The sequence below is a fragment of the Chelonia mydas genome, chromosome 4 (assembly GCF_015237465.2).
Source record: "Chelonia mydas isolate rCheMyd1 chromosome 4, rCheMyd1.pri.v2, whole genome shotgun sequence".
Taxonomy (NCBI): Eukaryota; Metazoa; Chordata; order Testudines; family Cheloniidae; genus Chelonia; species Chelonia mydas.
The window spans coordinates 97,318,551-97,340,429 of record NC_057852.1 but is presented as its reverse complement, the minus strand read 5'-3'; the positions used below and the strand labels follow the sequence as shown (position 1 = coordinate 97,340,429).

Below are 21,879 nucleotides of genomic sequence, written 5' to 3'. Positions count from 1 at the left end.
AGACCCCTAATCATTTTTGTTGCCCTTCGCTGGACTCTCTCCAATTTATCCACATCCTTCTTGTAGTGTGGGGCCCAAAACTGGACACAGTACTCCAGATGAGGCCTCACCAGTGTCGAATAGAGGGGAACGATCACGTCCCTCGATCTGCTGGCAATGCCCCTACTTATACATCCCAAAATGCCATTGGCCTTCTTGGCAACAAGGGCACACTGCTGACTCATATCCAGCTTCTCGTCCACTGTCACCCCTAGGTCCTTTTCCGCAGAACTGCTGCCTAGCCATTCGGTCCCTAGTCTGTAGCGGTGCATTGGATTCTTCCATCCTAAGTGCAGGACCCTGCACTTATCCTTATTAAACCTCATCAGATTTCTTTTGGCCCAATCCTCCAATTTGTCTAGGTCCTTCTGTATCCTATCCCTCCCCTCCAGCGTATCTACCACTCCTCCCAGTTTAGTATCATCCGCAAATTTGCTGAGAGTGCAATCCACACCATCCTCCAGATCATTTATAAAGATATTGAACAAAACCGGCCCCAGGACCGACCCCTGGGGCACTCCAGTTGACACCGGCTGCCAACTAGACATGGAGCCATTGATCACTACCCGTTGAGCCCGACAATCTAGCCAGCTTTCTACCCACCGTATAGTGCATTCATCCAGCCCATACTTCCTTAACTTGCTGACAAGAATACTGTGGGAGACCGTGTCAAAAGCTTTGCTAAAGTCAAGAAACAATACATCCACTGCTTTCCCTTCATCCACAGAACCAGTAATCTCATCATAAAAGGCGATTAGATTAGTCAGGCATGACCTTCCCTTGGTGAATCCATGCTGACTGTTCCTGATCACTTTCCTCTCATGTAAGTGCTTCAGGATTGATTCTTTGAGGACCTGCTCCATGATTTTTCCAGGGACTGAGGTGAGGCTGACTGGCCTGTAGTTCCCAGGATCCTCCTTCTTCCCTTTTTTAAAGATTGGCACTACATTAGCCTTTTTCCAGTCATCCGGGACTTCCCCCGTTCGCCACGAGTTTTCAAAGATAATGGCCAAGGGCTCTGCAATCACAGCCGCCAACTCCTTCAGCACTCTCGGATGCAACTCGTCCGGCCCCATGGACTTGTGCACGTCCAGCTTTTCTAAATAGTCCCTAACCACCTCTATCTCCACAGAGGGCTGGCCATCTCTTCCCCATTCTGTGATGCCCAGCGCAGCAGTCTGGGAGCTGACCTTGTTAGTGAAAACAGAGGCAAAAAAAGCATTGAGCACATTAGCTTTTCCCACATCCTCTGTCACTAGGTTGCCTCCCTCATTCAGTAAGGGGCCCACACTTTCCTTGGCTTTCTTCTTGTTGCCAACATACCTGAAGAAACCCTTCTTGTTACTCTTGACATCTCTTGCTAGCTGCAGCTCCAGGTGCGATTTGGCCCTCCTGATATCTTTCCTACATGCCCGAGCAATATTTTTATACTCTTCCCTGGTCATATGTCCAACCTTCCACTTCTTGTAAGCTTCTTTTTTATGTTTAAGATCCGCTAGGATTTCACCATTAAGCCAAGCTGGTCGCCTGCCATATTTACTATTCTTTCGACTCATCGGGATGGTCGATCTGAAGGTGCTGCTGATCTGAAGGTATACATTGTCCCCAAATGTAAAATAGTTATGGGTAAGGACAAAGTCACAAAGTTCAGCCACCAGGTTAGCCGTGACATTAACGGGGATAGTGTTCTTGACGGCTTGTAGTCCATCTCTGTGTGGAATGTTGGTGTAGATGGCTTCTACATCCATAGTGGCCAGGATGGTGTTTTCAGGAAGATCACCGATGGATTGTAGTTTCCTCAGGAAGTCAGTGGTGTCTCGAAGTAGCTAGGAGTGCTGGTAGCGTAGGGCCTGAAGAGGGAGTCTACATAGCCAGACAATCCTGCTGTCAGGGTGCCAATGCCTGAGATGATGGGGCGCCCAGGATTTCCAGGTTTATGGATCTTGGGTAGTAGACAGAATATCCCAGGTCAGGGTTCCAGGGGTGTGTCTGTGCGGATTTGATCTTGTGCTTTTTCAGGGAGTTTCTTGAGCAAATGCTGTAGTTTCTTTTGGTAGCTCTCAGTGGGATCAGAGGGTAATGGCTTGTAGAAAGTGGTGTTGGAGAGCTGCCGAGCAGCCTCTTGTTCATATTCTGACCTATTCATGATGACAACAGCACCTCCTTTGTCAGCCTTTTTGATTATGATGTCAGAGTTGTTTCTGAGGCTGTGGATGGCATGCTCTAAATAAATTGGTTAGTCTCTAAGGTGCCACAAGTACTCCTTTTCTTTTTGAGAATACAGACTAACACGGCTGTTACTCTGAAATCAGACGTTCTTGTTAACTCCTGGAAATGTGCTGGAAATGGCCCACCTTGATTATCACTTCAAAAGGTTTTCTCTCCCCCCACCCCACTCTCCTGCTGGTGGTGGCTCATCTTAATTGGTTGCTCTCCTTGCAATGTGTATGGTAAACATCCATTTTTGCATGGTCTGTGTATATATAAATCTCCTCACTGTATTTTCCACTTTATGCATCCGATGACGTGAGCTGTAGCTCACGAAAGCTCATGCTCAAATAAATTGGTTAGTCTCTAAGGTGCCACAAGTACTCCTTTTCTTTTTGCGAATACAGACTAACACGGCTGTTACTCTGAAACCTGTCTTTTAACCAGTTACTGATCCAAGAGACAACCTTCCCTGTTATCCCATGACAGCTTGGTATGCTTAAGAGCCTTTAGTTAGGTACTTTGTCAAAGGCTTTCTGAAAGTTCAAATACAATGCGTAACAAATCTTCCTGCCCAAATAAAAAACAAATTAACTATAGCTTTTGAAAACATAGAGAAATGCTGGAAAAAAGTGTTTCTTAATAACAGCACTATTAGGAATACTTAGCAATTGTAAAAAATAAAAATTCTGAAGTTGGTCTGTATGTTTTCTCACCGTCCAAGAAAGCATTGCCAAAGAGGACGATTTTGTGTTGCCAGATCAGAATCTTTAGAGCCAAATAGTTTAGCTAGAAGTCGAACAACAGCCAAACGCTCTTCTCCATCATTACTCTAAAACCAAAAAGAAATAAACCGTTAAATCATTAACTGTCCAAATGCAGCTATAAAGGAAATTATGACTTCTCATGCGTGTACTGGTTACAATACAGAATTCCTCTCTACTCCCTCACCCCTCCATCCCCCAACAATGAGTTATCATGTTAAAATATTTATTTTAATTTAATTAAATAAAATTTCTGATAACCTCCAACTCTTTAAATTTCATTTAAGACAGTTAAAATTGGACATTAATCTGTTTTTCATTGTTAATATAACTTGGTTATTTTGTACTTTATGAAGATTTTAATAATATAGATTATAGTAATGAATTACTGGTATAGGTTTATCATATAGCGGAATCTAGACATCTCTGAATATGTCCTACCAATGACTATTTATATAAGTATATAATATACGCAGAAGGATCACACTTCTATAAGGTACTTCAGCATATGCCTAACTTTAAGAATGAGTAGTCCTAATTACTTCAAATGGACTGCCTTACATGGATAAAATTAGGTATGTGCTTAAGTACCTTCCTGAATCAGGGACAAAAAAACGGTAAACAGACTAACTGATAGAGAACATTAAAAAAAATTCAACAAATCTGTAATTTTTTTCTAACAGTAGTATATTACATTTTTAAGCGATTTTTTTTTTAAAAACTGCACTTTTAGACCTCTATTGCTCAATAGCAAAATTTAACACATTACACAGCTCCACGAACACTCTGGAGAGTCTCATCCAGTCAGCTTCAGCCATACAGATGGTAGCCATAAAGCAAGAAAGGTGGTTTTCAATTATATGAAATTGAAATTTGTTTTTCAAGCAAAAAATAAGATTGTATCATTGTTCCATAATGATACTCAGATTTTCTTTAACTCTAGTCACATAACATTAGGACCATCAGACAAAAATGACAGCAAACATATTGTTACCTACTAAACCAACATACAGAAGTCACTGGATGGATAGCTGTCCACTTCCAAACAAGTAATCTTTCATTTAGAAAGAAAAATACACATGCAGTAGTTTATGTACTACATAACTCCAGTAATTTTAAACGTCCTTTTTATAGTCAATGATGTAGTTTATTTTTATTTTAAAATGTACTTTAACAAATATAGTGTGGAAAAGTTTGAGACATTTATTAAATTAAATGTTGACGTGAAACAGATGTTTATTATCAAAGCAGGAGATATTTAGGCTGCAATTTTCAAAGGGAAGTTAGGTACCAAAATCCTATTGAAAATCATTAGCAGCTCGGTGCTTATTCTCTGACAATCACAATTTAATATTTATTTCCAGTTGTATCCACAATGGGGTAGGTGCTTTCCAAACACATAAAAGAAGGCACACCACCTGCCCTAAGGTGCTCACAATTTCAACACACACAGATTTTATGTTAACAATTAAAAAAATAGGATGAATAAGCTATTCCCCAGCTGATACTCAGTATTTTCATGATAAGTCAGGTAACTTTCTAACTGGTTATAAGACTGATAAATAACTTAGAAATACTTATCGTGCTACAAAAATTTTGTTAACATACCATATACTTTGTATCAGTTTTCCCTACCCTTTGTCTACTTATCAGCCCACTTTCTCCACACTCTTTTCCTCCACATAGTAAAGTTAAATTGCAATCTCTTACTGACTACGCTAAATGAAAAGTCCTTGCTCACAAAGAGCAAATTCTCTACCTATCCAGTTCCACGGAAAATTTTGCATACTGCTCTTGAAAAAGTCATCTTATGCTCAGTTAGATAAAACAAAAATAAATTAGTATTAACTAGCTAGACTATTACAGTTGAAAAGCAAGGTTACTTACCTTACAGTAATGAGTTGTTTTAAGATGTGCGGTCCCTATCTGTATTCCACTCTGGGTACATATGCGTTCTATGTCCCTAAGGCAGGAAGATTCTTACTAGCAGTATCCTTTGGTCTGCACCCATGCTCTTCCTCTCCTCGTGCTCCGATCCAAAGGCAGAAGGGGTGGTGTGGACCAACCACCTCTCCAGTTCCTTCTGTACTGCGAATCAAGTCTATGATCCGAAGCAGAGGGAAAGAAGAGCAGATAATGGAATACAGATAGGAAACACGCCTCTCTAACAACTCCAGTTACTACAAGGTAAGTAACTTTTCTTTCTTCTTCTAGTACTGGTCCCTATGTGTATTCCACTCGGTGATTGACAAGCAATACTCAAGATGGAGGATGGATGACTGCAGGACCCAAAGGATGCGTCAACTGAGGAGTCTTGCACCAGGGCACTGTCTCGTGAAAGTCTGAATAGAACTCCGCATGGCTGCTTTACATATGTCAAGGAGAGGCACCTCCTGAAGCAAAGCTACCAAAGTGGCTTTTGCTCTGGCGGAGTGACTTGTTCCTCCACTGTACAGAGTGTATCAAATAACTGGTAACAGAGCAAGATGCAGTCCAAAATCCACTCGGATACCTCTTGTCCTTTCATACATTCTGCCAGAACCACAAATAGCCTAGGTGATCTCCAAAAGGGTTTTGTTCTCTGAAGACAGAAAGCCAACGCCTGACGCATGTCCAGGGAATGGAATATCTGCTTCTCATTGGTGGTCTGCAGCTCAGGAAAAAACACAAGCAAGCATACAGTCTGATTCATATAGAAGTCCAAGATAACACTGGTGATGAACTTAAGGTGTAGTCTCCATGAAACATTATCCATTTGGAAAATGGTACTTAGTGCATAGACCACAAGGGCCACAGGTTCACCAAGCTTTCTAGCCGAAGTGATGGCCATCAAGAAGATAAATGAGAAAGTAAACATGTTGCTAATGCTTCAAATGGTAGCTTAGCTAGAGCTGAAAGGAACAAGTTGAAATCCCATGTCAGAGCAGGTCTAGTTATTGGAGGGAAGGTTCTGAGCAAGCCTTTCAGGAAGCTAAGGGAAAAAACAGAGGTTTTCCAGGTGAATGGTCAGTCTAAAATAGTGGGAATGTCCATCTCCTCTGAAGCTATTTGGTGACACTGAGCCCAAACAGAGAATCTTTACCACTCAGCTAAGTAATACCTTCTGGTGGATTCCTTTCTGCTGTTGTTAAAGATGACTTTAACAGCTATTGGATATTTCTGTTCTAAGTTTGACACCCATCAACTAAGCCATGAGGTGAGTAGCTTCAGATTTGGATGCCTGATCTTGCCCTTGTCCTGTGTGAGGTGGTCTGAGAAAGAGTGGTGGACAGGATGAAAGACAGAGGAGGAGGGGGAACCAAGAATGGTCTTGGGCACCCTTGGAGTTCTGATTGTGTGCTCCCCTGGAGCAGTACATTGTGCATTCCTTGTTCTGTAATGCAAGCAGATTCAAAGATGGAGATATCCCCATTGCAGGAATATGTCTTTCACTACTGAGTTGTAGATCTCCTGTTCATGTTCCATTGAGAATTATCCGTTGAGACTGTCCGCTAGGGTATTCTGTATTCCCAGAAGATGAACTGCTAATAACGTAATCTGATGACAAACACACCAGTTCCACAGGTCACTATGTCAAGGGGCGTAGATCTTGCTCCCCCTTGCTTGTTTACATAAAACACATTTGTCATATTGTCTGACAGCACCTGAATACGTGGGTATGAATGAATAATACTGCATTGCTTGCAGGCCTTTCAGACTGCTCTCAGTTCCAGAAGATTTATGCATCCTGGACTTGCATGTTCCCTGAGCTGTGTGTTCATCCAGATGAGCACCCTAGCCTACAAGGGAAATATCCATAATTCACGTCTTCTCAGGAGGTGGTGGAGCAAAAGGAACTACACATACCTGTTCCCTGTCCTGCCACTAAGCTAGACAGTCTCATACTCTGGGAGGAAGCATAAATAATTTGTCCATACTGTGCCTGCTTGGCACATACAGCATTTTCTTGTGGACCGTGAAGTCAGAGCCTCCTCAATGGTGTCATATAGATGCAAGAAGTTATGCGACCTGGAGGACAAGGCATGATCGAACCCTTGTTTGGGGGCTCTTTCTGAACCAGTTGATCAGAATGTTCACAGATTGAAACCTATCCATGGGGAGGTAAGTTTTGCCCATGATCACATCTACAGTATCTTTAATGAAGTCTAATAGTCTGTACTGGAGCTAAAATGGACTTCTCTACATTCACGCAGATTCATAGTGATGTTCAAAGATTGATCAGAGATGAGGTTCATGCACCTCCCAATGAGACTTTCCTATCCGAAGTCAATAATCTAAGTATGGACAGACAATAGAACTGTCACCCCAGAAGTGTGCTGCCGTTACTGAAAGCACTTTTGTAAACATTCTAGGTGCTGCTGCCAGATCAAAGGGAAGCACTTTGTACGGATAGAGGTTTGCACCTATCATGGTGTAGGATCATACGAAGAGTTAAATTAGTCTGGCTAAAGAAAATATATGCTTTGCAGTTTGTGTAAAATGTGTTTAGGAGTGATTGAAAGGCCTTGAAATATGGCACGCTAAACTGAAAACACTGGATTTGGAATGTGGCTTAATTGAAAAACTGGACCTGCAAGGTAATTGATGAGATAGGAGAAAAATCTTTGGGAAGAGGCCCCAATTATATGGGTGGTTATAAATGGTTTTAGTAAAGAAAGGAATTCACAAAGCAGTGACTATAGCCATGTAGGGTCCAATAGATAAGATATAAGAGAGCAAGTTCTTAGATGGTTCACTGCTAGTGTCTGCTTATCCAAGCTGGAGCCAGCCAACGTGGATTTGAGCTCATAGGTCTAGTCCTGTTGTAAGTGTTTGATACTACTTATGATTGCTTAGGCATTTAAGGCAAGTTTGGAGCAGCTGTATAAATACCATTCAGCCTTTGAATATAATAGAGGAATTTATGGTTAAATTGATGTTGTGGTGATACCCTGTATTAAATAATAATAAATAATGAAGAAGACGAAGAAGACGATGAAGTCCAACGTATGAACCTCCAGTGGGAGAAGGTGATGACAGTCCTCCTTTCATATCAGAATTGCCCGATGAACAAAATGTGGGCTCCATCTCCAAAGGCGGTACCGTTGGAATCATCAATGAGGAAATACCTAGACTGATAGAGGGAGTAGGAGACCGGCTTCTTTCATAACCTTTGTGGACTGACAGTGTCTGGATTTCCCCTGTAAAGGCTGGTTCTGATAAGATGGGAGATTCCAGATCTGGCAGGATGGTGATGTCCTCCACAGTGGTACCATGTGGAGCCCTCTCTCTCGTCGATGCTGATGGTATATGGGACCGTCATCCGTCCTTTGCCAGTAAGGGAGGTCGTATTGGTCTAGGCTCATGCCTCTCTTTCCTCGTTACCAATGGGCCTGCTTCTGCCAATTGTGCTGAAGTGGAAATGATCTCAGTCTTTGAAGCCTGTGGGTTGGTACCATGACCTCAATGGGCTTTCAAGCTTCCCAGCCTTGGGTGCTAAGAGTCATCTGATCTCAAGGGTGGAGGGCAGTGGTTTTCAACTGGGAGGGGTCCACCAACCCCAGGGGGTCTGCAGACTATGTCTAAGGGGTCTGCATGCTCCAGGTGATGTTTCCTAACTATAAACTCCCATGCTTGATAGGTTCAGGGCAGGAAGGAGCAACAGATACTGCATTTAGAGGACATACGAGCTATTTCAAGGCACTAGAGGCACCTTTGGTGGACATCACTAACCGGGGGCAAGACACAATTCTTGAAGCCCAGAATCCCGGGCATAACTGGAGTCTCATACTGGGAAGGGAGGGATCCCTCAAGGTGGGGAAGAGGGCTGCCCAAAATCTAACTCAGTGGTTCCCAAACTTTTTCATGCCATAATCCCCTTTGGGCTCACCTCTGTTAACGGAACCACCCAGGCTCTGAGAGGTGGCAGATTTGAAAATCAACAACACAAATAACCATTTTTAGATCATCCCACTACTCCACACAAGACAATAACATGATCCTCAATTTATATTAAAAGTTATAAATAGGGTTGCCACCTCCAAGGCACAGAAAAACTGGCCACTGGTCATGCCCTGCTACCCCCACCTGACCATCCTCTTTCCTTCTCAGGAGCCTCCCACCCACCAACTGCATGCCCCCCAACCCATGAGCCCCTACACCCACTTCCTCCCAGGGGCCTTCTTGAGGGAGAGATAGCCCCCTTGAAGTCACCTAGACACAGGAGTGCCTGTCTTCTGCCTGCCCCCTCCCCACCATGAGCCTCTATATCCATGACTCTCCAACTCCCAGGAGCCTCAGAACTGGAGGAAGTTTCCTCAAGGTCTGTTCCACCCCTTATACTCTCTAATCAGAGCATGAGGAGAGCAAGAGCACAGGTGTGGACCAACAGACACCATTAGCAAGAATCTTCTGGTCTGAGGTGCAATGAGCGTATGCATATCCACAGTGAAAGACACATAGGACCAACACTTAAAAAAAGAATCCCAAACACAAGTACTTATAACATTCACATCAATACCAAGTGAGTTCATCATTATTGTTATTACAGAAGAAAATAATGTGTGGGGTTGTTTTTTTTTTTGGAGGGGGGGGTGTTTAAGACAGACCTTCAGGTTTTCCATTTTAACCAGTCTGTTCATAATTCTATCTATCCCCTCTATTTGATCAAATTAAAATAACAGCCATATAACACAAAGTGTAAAAGTGCTGGTGTTCAAGTTATCAACTGAAATAATGAAATAGTTCTTAAGTTTGTGGCTCCCAACTTCATACTCCTCATTTACTTGTATTAAATTCAAGAACTTCACTGTATCCTACCTTCAGTTTGAACTCAAGCTGTGGCATGACGGACAGCAATAAGTGAGGATCTATGGCAAAAAGCTCTTGTATCAGATCAAACACATGTTCTGACAAGTCACTTACTGAAGACTTTCCCAGTACCAGAACCTGGTTAAAAAACTAAAACACATACAACCACAAAACAAACAAACAAAAATTCTGTTATTCTTTGCAGACTTTTCTTGTTCATGCAAGTATTGAAGTTTTATGGTTTTTAAAAGTATTCTACTGATCATGTACTACACACACTAATTCTAACAAAATGGGACCAAAAATACACCCATTATTAAATCAATAGGAGTTTGCCTGCAGTGGTATGGTTTTGGGCCCAGAAAGTCTGAAAATCAGTATTTTTATTATTATTCAATTTATCTGACTTTCATAATTAATTAATTAATTCATGAGAATCTGGTACATTAAAAAGCAAATACCTATGATAAAACAAGCATAACATTCCATAACCTAATAAAACTAAAAATCAATATGCAGCAAAATAATTGTTAACTTAAAATTCATGATCATCCATCAAAATTTCATTTAAAAAGGTTAAGGAAACCTGGTGTAGTCAATTTTTTTTCTTCCTAATTTTCATTGCCAAGCATGCAAAAGTACTCTAACGTACTGAAACAAGCCAAAGGACTTTATCAACCTCTACTCATTCTTAAAGAATTGCATGGTGTTATAGTGTTGTCAACACTCATGATTTTATCATGGGTCCTGTGATATTTGGTGTTTTTCTTAAACCCCATCTCCTGGAGTCAGGTTATATAAGAATTTTGTTTTTAAATTTCCAGCCCTCATGATTGCTTGGGGAGGGGAAGGAAACTTGAACCCTAAGTGCTCAAAAACCGAGAGGAAAATAAAAAGAACCCAAATTTTATTATTTTTTTAAAATATATTTTTCAAAATGTTTGGGGTTGGCAATACTGATTACATAACCTTATGATATACATACTAAATAGAATTAACTATTTTAGATTAAACCATAACTAACCAGAAAAAAAATAGATCTAAATCATTTCATTTCTCTGCCATGGGTTCTACTGTTCATCTGTAAAATGGAGCTAATAAGTACATACCTCACAGTGCTGCTACAGGATTAGTCAATATTTGTAAAACACCCAGAAGGGGGAAAATTAGGGTTGCCAGGCATCTGGTTTTCGACCAGAATGCCCAGTCGAAAAGGGATTCTGGCAGTCCAGTCAGCACTGTTGACCGGGCAGTTAAAAGTCCAGTCAGTGGTGCAGCGAGGCTAAGGCAGGCTCCCCTGCCTGCCCTGGTTCCACACGGTTCCAGGAAGCAGCCGGCACTTCCCTGGAGTCCCTAGGTACAGGGTGCCCAGAGAGGCTCCACATGCTGCCTCCGCCCCGAGCACCAACTCCGCAATTCCTGGCCAGTGGGAGCTGCAGAGCCAGCGCTCGGGGCAGGGGCAGTATGCGGAGCCTCCCTGGCAGCCCCTGCACCGAGGGATCACAGGGACATGCCGGCTGCTTCAGGAGCTGCCTGAGGTAAACGCTGCCCGGAGCCCATGCCCCAACCACCTGCCCCAGCCCTGAGCCCCCTCCTGCACCCCAACCCCATGCCCCAGCCCTGAGCCCCCTCCTGTACCCAAACTCCCTCCCAGAGCCTGTATCCCACACCCCATCCTGCACTCTGAACCCCTTAGCCCTAGCCTGGAGCCCCCTCTGGCACCCTAAGCCCCTAAGCCCCACCCCAGAGCCTGCAGCCCCAGCCGGAGCCCTCACCCCCCCGCCCCACTCCAATCCCATGCCCCAGCCCTGAGCCCCCTACCATCCCCAAACCCCTCATCCCCAGCCCCACCCCAGAGCCCACACCCCCAGCTATAGCCCTCACCTCCTCCTGACCCCCAACCCCCTGTCCCAGCCCAGTGAAAATGAGCAAGTGAGCCAAGGTGGGGGAGAGGGAGTGACAGAGGGAGGGGGGGAATAGAGGGAGCAGGGAAAGGGCATTGGGGAAGAGGCAGGGCAAGGGTGTTCAGTTTTCTGCAAATCAGAAAGTCAGCAACCCTAGAGAAAATGCTGCAAGTGCCAATAGAGTACTACTACTAAGAATAAAAAAAGACTGCCTAAACTGTGTTACATTTTTCCCAGACTTTTTTGAAGCATCAGTATCTTAAACATGTACAGCATATTAAAATAAGTAAAGAAGTCGCATAGTTTTATACATTTAAGCCTAAAACTAGGCAATAAATAAAAAAAATTCAGATTTTCAAAAGGTATGGAGCATTCACAACTCCCTTGATTTAAACAGAAGCTTGGGTGCTTGGTACATTTGAAAGTCAGGCCACTTATTTTTTACAATGTGGAGTTAGATGCTTAACTTTAGACCTACCTGGATAAAGTTAAGTGATTTCTTCACTTATTAGGCCTCTAAAAGCTTCCAACTCCTGACCTATTTCTTTAACATGGGAATTAATAGATACCAATTTTTTTTTTTTAAACATTTACCTTAATTTGAAAATAAGAATAATATTTTGTGATTGTGTTACAAAATGTACCTATTATAGTATTGACTACTTCAAACAAACAATTAGTAGGTAACTGGAGTTATACAGAGAGTATATTAATGCATATTAATGTTACATACATTGGCGATACATGGTTCAATAGTCTGGACAGTCCTTTTCAACAAGACTTTTGCAAGATCAAATGCTTGTTTATTAAGGTTCTGGAATAAAGAAAGGAGAAAAATCAAATTTAAAAGGGATACAGTTTACTTTAAAAGGCATCTTTTAATTTTTTTTCTTTTAAACAAAACCATGAACTAACATGTTTTTAGAAAGGGATCTTATAAAACCAGTCTACTTATTCTCAAAACTACCAAAGCTCCATAATGTTAATTTAATTACACAGCTCCAGATTTAGAATATGCTAAAAACATTTCAAAGACACTTCAAAATAGAACTTAACCAGAAGCTAAACACTCCTCATTCCTCTACTAAGAACTCAACATACTTGTAAATGAGTGTAGTTGCCATGCTTAATATTGAATTAACTTTTTTTTCCATTTCATGTTCTTCCCACTTTGGTAACTAACAAACACCAAATTAGCCATATGGTGGAAAACTGTTCTAGCATAAAATCTTAAGGCTGTGTTTTGAGCACTTAATTTTCAAGTGCACACTTGCGGTAAAATTCACCCTTGTGAAGAGGATCAGCCTTGCGCAAGTCTTCCACAGAGGGATAATTTTCAACCTTGTAAACCTGAAAGGATTTTTCTATGGGGCATTTTCCAAATTATTATAATTCTATACTCAAAATATTTTCAAACCTAGCAAAGGCACTATACCCCTCAGTTTCCATGATAAGCTGGAATTTTCAAAGTTCACCTTTGAGCTGAGTTTAGGCATGAAAAAGTTCAGGCCCAAAGGAGACTACCTTGCAAAATTTTAAGAAGTGAGTAAAAGCTTTTAACCCACCTAGACCCCATACAAAGAGTTTTGTTAACTTAGACGTTAAAGGGATACTGTCTCTTTGAAAATCATTAGTCTGAAAATTGTGACCTGTTACAAAAAACACGTGTAACTGAAAGACTTAGCAAAACACTCTATTTTAACCCTATTCTTTTACATTTGTTTACTGAACATTTGACAGCACTTGTGTCTATTCAGTTTCACTGTTCCCCAATTAAGTCAGTCCCTCCCTAACTCAAGAAACCCTATAAAATTAACAGGAGAGATGAAACAACCTGTAAAATCTATTCTTCACAGTGCTCCTTTACATCTCATGACTGCACAAGTGGCTACCATGTGGGCATCCCTTCAACTCTAAGAACTGGGGGGCTGGGGGAGGGAGGGAGGAGAGAAGGGGGGAGGAGACATACTCCAATGCAAACCTTGCAATGTCTCATTATTTCATAGTTTAGTGACAATCTTAGCATCCCTAGAGATTATACACTGGAGAGAGGAAAAGCAATATAAAATTTATTACTCAAAAAATCTTACTTTATCAAAAACCAAATTTCTACTATATTGTTACATTAAACTTAAAAATATATTGATCTGCTACACATTATACAGTTAAAACTATAGTGTGCTTTCTCCTATTTTCAGAGCAACTGAATGTATGTGGGCCTGGCATACACCACCTTGATAGTTAGTGAATCACCATTAACGAGCAGCTTGATATAAGAGCTCAATAAAAAAAAAAAAGATTAACTACTTTGCACTCTTGAAATGATTTATAACATTTATATTTACTAAGCCTACTTTACAGATTAAGGAAGAATAAAGCTGGACGCAATGTAGGAATAACACTATACTTCATGCTCAGGTATAAATAAATATATTTTATCCCAATTTTCCTGCAGTGCTGTCCTATTTAAGTTATTTGCTTTGTAAGTATGTGAATACTAAAGTTTTGAAACAAAGAACTGATCTGCAAGTAGAATCTTATACCATGTGAACAAGCCTGTAACATATACCACAATGGGACATAACACGAAGAAATACAAAATTTCTGCTCTCCGCACATGAGCAGAACTTCCATTAAAATAATAATAAGACGACCCTATTCAGTACCCTTATTCTGCAGAAACAGAATTATTATTGTTCAATTGCTTTGCATATATTTTGAAGTATTATAAAATGTTCTGTGCAAGAGAATAAACTACACTTTTTGTGCTAGTTTGCCTCTAATTTACATACCTATGGTCAGACAATTAATATAATCATGCACAGAATTAGGGAATTCTCTGAAGGCAGAACATAATTACTTCAGTGAAGATCTAGATCAGAGAGAAGAATTTTGCAGTATATTTTTAAACTACTGGATAAGCATCCCCCACCTTCATAAGACCTTTGATGATGTTTCCTGTGAGGAAAGTTGCACTACTGCCTAAAATATGCCAGCTTTCTGACACACAGAATGTATCTTGTAGCAACATTTATACAAGATTTGGAAAAGCTGCCATGTGACTCAGGAGTATCAAAAGCTAAAAGTATTGTAGAATTTTTTTTCACAGAATAAATCGTGGACAAAAATAAAGTTGGTTTCCTTGCATTGCTCAATAGGTAGATCTATTGCCCATAGACAATTTTATAAATAAAAAGAAAACATTCAAATATCTTCTACAGAATATTAATGTGTGGCATTGATCCCAATTCTATTTTCCAATTTGTCTTAATGCCTTAAGGTTCCATTTCTTTTGACAACATGCAATAAGCATGCAGTTATGATTAATGCATAACCATGTTTGTAGTCCCAGATTAGACTGAAATTACTTTTAAAATCATTAGGGGGAGAAAAATAAAAGAATCTGATGTCACTACAGGACAGAGTTATAGTTGTTTAGGTGCCCTAACTGTACATTTCTATGTCTAAACATATTTTAATTTAAAATTTAAAATTAATTCTAAGTTTCCTGGATTTGTAATGCTTAATTTGGGAATAATTAGAACATTCCAGTAATTATTTTTATCCTATATTACTCACACTACTCTTAGCTTTAACTCCATACTAATGTAATTTTTACCTGGTAATTTCCTGGCTTTCTAAAAATCAGTAATTTCATACATGAACAGTAAACAAGAAACCCAATGAGACTGCTATCATATACTACTACTAATGATCTGAAGGTATATATTATCAAATTGAAATAAAATATTTTATCTTTTAGGATCAGATTCACCAGTATACTCTGTCTACATTATACAACTCTGCACAAGCATTCCAACCATACTAGCCTCTCAAGTAAGGTTTTGTACTGCTCTCTTGATGCAAACCAGCAGTGATCAGGCAAAGTGTACACCCCAATTTCCCCCTACCTCCTGCTTTCCATATCCTGTTCCCCACATCCCCCTGCACCTTTCTCCCAGCTCTCCTTCATGAGTCAATCTGGTACAAGGTGGTTTTTAAAGTTATATATTTAGGATTGCCATTTTTGCTGTTATTTTTCATAACTGAAAGTTAATCTGTCAAGAGAGGATGGAAAACAAAGTCTTCAGACAAACTTATAAAAGCATGCCCACTTTCAAAATGGCTAACTCTTATTGTTCTGAATAAGACTGAGGCCACAGGCCATCATCTCATCATTCTCCACAAGGATAAGCCCACATGATGGGCACTTCTCATTATGCCCACAGGAGTGAAGCCAAACTGCCCTCACAGAACATGGTAGCCCCTTGTGCAGTCATGAGGTGTAAAGGAGCACTGTGAAGAACAGATGAATGGTAGTGGCCATCTTTGGTAAGTTTACTCTAGAGCCACAGTCCCACTGAGAACAACAGATGGCAGCCATTTTAGAATAAGGTAATTTTTTCTGGATTTCTTTGAAGAGAATTTTTCTTCAATTTGTTGCTGAAGAACACACAGGCAATTATGAAGAACAGCAGCAAAAAACTACCAATCTTAAAAAAGCCTTATCTAAGACACCTGTAGGAAAGTAGGCTAAGAGGGGAAGAACCCTCAGCCGGGAAGGGCTTATATAAAAGATTCTGAAGCATCAGAGGGAGGGCTACATGGACATTGAAGGACTGAAAGACTACTGAGCCTAGAGCAGGCTGGGAAGAACTACTGAACCCATGGAAGAAGGTTGGAAGTCCTGCTGTGAGTTAAATGTTCTGTTAATAAACCAATCTCCAGAAGGGAAGAGTTAATGGAAAATCATCCGCTGAGGAGAGTTTGACTGACAATGTAAACTAGGGCAAACAGCAGGTCCTGACGCCTAATAAGGTAAGCCCTTCTACCATCATTCACTTGCATAACAATCAAAATATGCCACATCTTTTCAATAAAAAATAAAATATTAAAATGTAAGTTTTAAAATGATAGTTCAGCAGTGTACTAAACTAGCCTGCAAGAGACTTGTCTTAGTCTTGCTCTTCCAGTGAGCAACTCTTGGAGTAGCATGTAGACTAAGCCCTGGTCTACACTGGGGTGGGTGGGGGGAAAATCGATCTAAGTTATGCAACTTCAGCTATGTGAATAACGTAGCTGACGTCGACGTCCTTAGATCGACTTACCGTGGTGTCTTCACCGTGGTGAGTCGACTGGTGCCACTTCCCTGTCGACTTCGCCTCTCGTGGCGCTGGAGTACAGGAGTCGATGGGAGAGCGCTCGAGGGTTGACTTATCACGTCTAGACTAGACGCGATAAGTTGACCCCCGCTGGATTGATCGCTGCCCACCGATCCGGTGGGTAGTGAAGACATACCCTAAGTCAGTCAGTGGTGAAAACTTTACATATAGTTTAGGAATGACATTAATGGGTTCCCAAAAGGGAGGTTTCAATCCATTGCTGCAAGGCTGGAAAAATGACGGCTGTGATGGATGGTACAGAATATCCAAAGACAGGGAAATGTAACATGACAAAGGAAACAAAACAAATACCATGGTTGTGCTGAAACTCATTTTTATATATTGTCATTGTATTTTACTTTGCAGACCTTGTGTGCAGGAATGAGGTTAATGAGAATGGAGTCCAGAAGCTCTTGAGTTACTCCATCACCCTCCATGATGATAGAACTCATCAAATCCAGCATGTGCATTTGTACCTTCTGGTTGTGGCTATTGCTAAAAAGATAAAAAAGGTGATTAAAATTAAACTTCCAGACACTCAAGTGGCCACGAAAATCACATCCTAGCAGTATTTTAAAGATTGTTCACCTTTCACTGACCAATATTTTCCACATTTATGACCTCTGAATATATTACTTCAATTGGTCTGCCTCAGTTATATAAATCTCGGGACACATACAAAATAAAAATAATCTGAATCTGAGCAGGATATTATTATTTCTAGTGTCACCAAGCAATTTTTAGACAGAGCACATGTATAATGAAATATTATAGATACTGTTTTGCTATTTGCTGTCCACAAAATGTCCTTTTGAAAACTAGTTCTATTATAGTCTATGAGTTTTTGCATACTGAATGAAGAACTCAGTCTACACAGACAAAGGTTCAAAGACAAAGGATATTTTGATAATATATATTAAAATAATTCAACTTACTTGATGACTGAAAAGAGAGTCCTAAAAAGCTGAATAAAAATTTCATTGCAATCTTCCAGCTCAAAGCAGATGTTGTAAGATTTAACCCATGCTAAATTCTATAAAAACAAACAAAATAATAAAACACTCACAATAACAGAATTACAACCTTTAACTAAGTCACATAAGTCTAAATTTTGCTAGCTAAAATATAAAAGAAAAGTCACACTATACAACTTAGACTGCAAGCTCTTTGGGACAGGGACTGTCTCTATGTTTGTATTAGTGCCTAGCACAATGGGACCCTATAATACAAATAAAAATAACAAATCACGATGAAAACTAATTAAGGGACTCACCCGATTTCATATATGCAAAAGCAGATTGATACAACTTGTAAATTCAGCTAGTATAGCCATGCTTGTAGGCTATCCATCTATGCTATCTTCTCTCTCATGGTATGAAGCAATTTTTAATTTAAACTTTACAAGATGGTTTCTACACAGAGTCATGGCCTGACGGTATGTACAAGGCATAACCATTTTAAAGTCATTTTTGTCTTGCAAATAGATTTTTAAATCAGCTTAGCCAAAATTTATATTCATTTCCCAATGACCAGCACAATCATATTTGCAGTTCAACCTGTGTTTGAAAAAATTTCCTAACATGGGAAAAACTGTAGTACGAATGAAGCCTCGCAAATGCCACACCTGAAAGAATGAGACTCTTGGTAATTTTTTATATAAAATCCTAGGGACATGGCAAATCATGACTAGAAGTCAAAATTTTAAACAAATTAATATTATCCCGTTCCTCAAACTATGGGCAACTCTGTGCTCAGCACATAGTTAATAAGTCAAACTGAGCCATAACATAAGAGAAGCAATAATCAAACTTTTACCTGATTCATGATATCATAATTTCTACAGCATGTCAAAGAATTCCCAAACAGGCTGTCACATACAGGGAAAGTCTGATTACACTTCATAGGATTATGGGGAAGATATGGTCTATTAAAAGTTCCAATAATTATATTACCTCTAATAAGTAAAAGTATCGGTTAAATTGGGGGCTCTTAGTGTCCTCCAAGCCTTTTAACTGTCTTGTAATAAACAAGAATATGTCCTGTAAAACAAAAAGGGTAGAATAAAATATAAAAACTTACATAATAAATCTCTGACATTGCTATTATGAGTTCATTCAAATTAATTTCATTGTATGTACTTAATTAATGTCTCTTTAATAAACCTAAATGTCAGTATATTCAAAAACTTGATAATATAATAAAGTGTGTGTTGGATCCTTTGATTGTATGTTCAACTGCAAGAGAATTAGATGGAGAAAAGGGCTTCTTTTAAAAGGATATTTTACCTTAAGTTTATCATGGGATGTATATGGCGCTTCTGGAGCATAGATTCGGAATATATCAGCCAAGCAACATGCTACAAGGAGACGCACATCTTTGTTGGGATTCCTGAGGAAGAATTCAGATGCAAGATGCAAGGCTAAAGGGAGATACTGCTGTTTCTCATCTTCTGAGTCCTGGTCCATGTCCATGAAGGTTTTTACTACCATCTAAGAATTAAAGAAAAGGAAAAAAAGACTTAATCCACTTTCTACTTTCATTCATAATTACTTAATAATGCTTTCTAAAAGGATGCAACACCATCCACAGTTATTTCACTGCCTAATTATTAGCATTAACATAACTTCCTGGTTAGCACATGCTGCAGAATAGACGTATGACTTTTAAAGGTATGTTGAACTTGATACTGTTAAGTCAACTCTTAAATTAAAAGTCCTCACAAATATGGGCAAAAGCACAGAATAAACCTTAGGCTCAGCAAAAAATGTGTGGCCTAGGCAGAGGAGAGGCGTGGCTATAGTAGCTCTAAGCCACTTTTTCACTCTCCCAATCCTGCTCCAGTGTAATTTAGGCAGCACTATTTTAAGTCATGCCAGTTGCCTGGGGTTGCCCTATAGGTTGAAGTGCTGTGGCTCCACCTCTGCGCCACCCCCTATGCAAGGGTTAATAAAGAAGGCCCAAGAGGGCAACCTTATGTTTGACTTCTGCAACACCCATAGCAGAATCCTTCCCCAGCCAGATACAACGCTTTTAGGGTTCCTTTATGCCACTCTGGTCTTTTTACTTAATGTAAATGGGCCAGAGAGGGGGTGAGGGTCTCAGCTTTGTATCCAAGACTACTTACTCAACAGATCAGTAACTAGTGCGTATTCAGACTCGTATCTGTTTACATAAGTGACAAATGTGCATTGCTTTTTATTCCTTTTAGCACAACAAGCAGAAACTGAGCTAGACACCATTCACTCTTGTGCATTGTCAAGAAAATTGTTTACTAAATTCCAATTAATTATGCCTGTGCAATCCTACTGAATGCAACTGGGTTGTACATTTTAAATAAAGGCACAGTTTGGAGACAAAGATGTTGCAAAAGGTGTAACCTTTGAGGAAGGATGATCCAGTGGCTATGACGTTAGTCTAAGACACGGACTCATTGCCACTCTGCCACAGATGTCCAGTGTGACCGTGGGCAAGTTACAGTTACTCTGTGCCTTAATTCACGATCTGTAAAATGGGGATAACAGTTTTTCCCCACTTCACAGTGGTATTGTGAGGATAAGTATATTAGAGTGTGAAGCACTCAGATACCATGGTAATAAAGGGCATATAAATATAACAGAGAAATAAAGACAGAACCATAGATCCTGAGGATCTAATTTAGACTACAGGAACTTTATTACTAGTAATGCACAAGAAGGAAAGAACCCCACTTGACTTTCAAAGCCCAGACTGAGTTTACAGAGCTGACAATTAGCAATACATTTTTGTATTTAACTATACATCATTCTTTTGCGACTATGCCATTTTGAATGATAATAAAGTGGCTCCTCAGTTATTAAATGTGCCATTGCTTAAAAAGGTGATATGAAAATATTGCTGTTTCTTTTTCCTGGAATTATGGAACCCAGCTTTAAGTATAGCAGATAAAACAAATTAAAAAAAAAAAATCAGTTTGGCTACCAAACCTCCCGGTATTATAATGATTAAGCCTCCTCTAATCTTCACAGAACTACCAGCTAACTTCCCCAACATCCAGCCCACTACTGGAGGGCCTTTTGCAAGTTATCAGATCTAAAAGGGAACCTAAAATTAGTCAAAAAGAGCTTTATGGTTGACCTCCATGAGAGCCCAAATTCTATTCATCACCTCCAGCTGATGAAAGCTTATGTCTCTTTGCCTGTTTCCATAAATATACTCCGTAACTACCTTCAGAACCATCATTGAGAAGACAAGCAAAACTCCCAACAAAAAAGCCCTCCTCACGTCCTATACTGACAGTATTTCCGATCATTTATGAATATGTTGAATAGGACTGGTCCCAGTACAGACCCTTGGGGGACACCACTATTTACCTCTCTCCATTCTAAAAACTGACCATTTATTCCTACTGTTTGTTTCCTATCTTTTAACCAGTTATCACTCCATGAGAGGACCTTCCTTTTTATCCCATGACAACTTACTTTGCTTAAGGAGCCTTTGGTGAGGGACCTTGTCAAAGGCTTTCTGAAAATCTAAATACACTATATCCACATGCTTGACCCCCTTAAAAAATTCTAGTAGATTCCCTTTACAAAAAACATGTTGACTTTTCCCTCAACAGATTATGTTTATCTATGTCTCTGACAAATTTGTTCTTTACGATAGTTTCAACCAGTTTGCCCAGTACTGAAGTCAGGCTTACCGGCCTGTCATTGCCGGAATCACCTCTGTAGCCCTTTTAAAAAATTGGCGTCACATTAGCTATCGTCCAGTGCCTGGATAGACAGACAGAAAACAGGTTGAACATTCTTAGTAAATGAATGCAATGTAGCAAAGAATCCTAAGAGACCAGATCCTCCAGCTGTCGGATGAAGGTACATGGTGGACTGGGAGGAGTGGAGAAGCAAACTTTTGCCTCTCTCTAACCTTTAACTGCATTCTCCTCTTCAAGGAAGGCAGGGGATACACAAACACCCTTTTTTATTCTCAAACCCCTCCTAGCTCCCCCACCCAACAAAATATCTACCCCATGCAATG

At 40.1% G+C, this 21,879-nt stretch overlaps 1 protein-coding gene across 4 annotated transcripts in view; it reads right to left on the bottom strand.

The window, feature by feature from the left end:
• Positions 1-21,879, bottom strand: part of PDS5A (PDS5 cohesin associated factor A) — a 171,134-nt gene that overhangs the window by 87,541 nt on the left and 61,714 nt on the right. For all 4 annotated transcript variants that reach the window (XM_037897912.2, XM_037897910.2, XM_037897911.1 and 1 more), the window contains exons 3-9: positions 19,152-19,355; positions 18,819-18,905; positions 17,802-17,899; positions 17,235-17,361; positions 12,438-12,518; positions 9,810-9,950; positions 2,964-3,079 (exon numbers count right to left, since the gene is read on the bottom strand). In XM_037897912.2, coding sequence (XP_037753840.1) covers positions 2,964-3,079; positions 9,810-9,950; positions 12,438-12,518; positions 17,235-17,361; positions 17,802-17,899; positions 18,819-18,905; positions 19,152-19,355 — 854 coding nt within the window. The remainder of the gene's footprint in view (positions 1-2,963; positions 3,080-9,809; positions 9,951-12,437; positions 12,519-17,234; positions 17,362-17,801; positions 17,900-18,818; positions 18,906-19,151; positions 19,356-21,879) is intronic.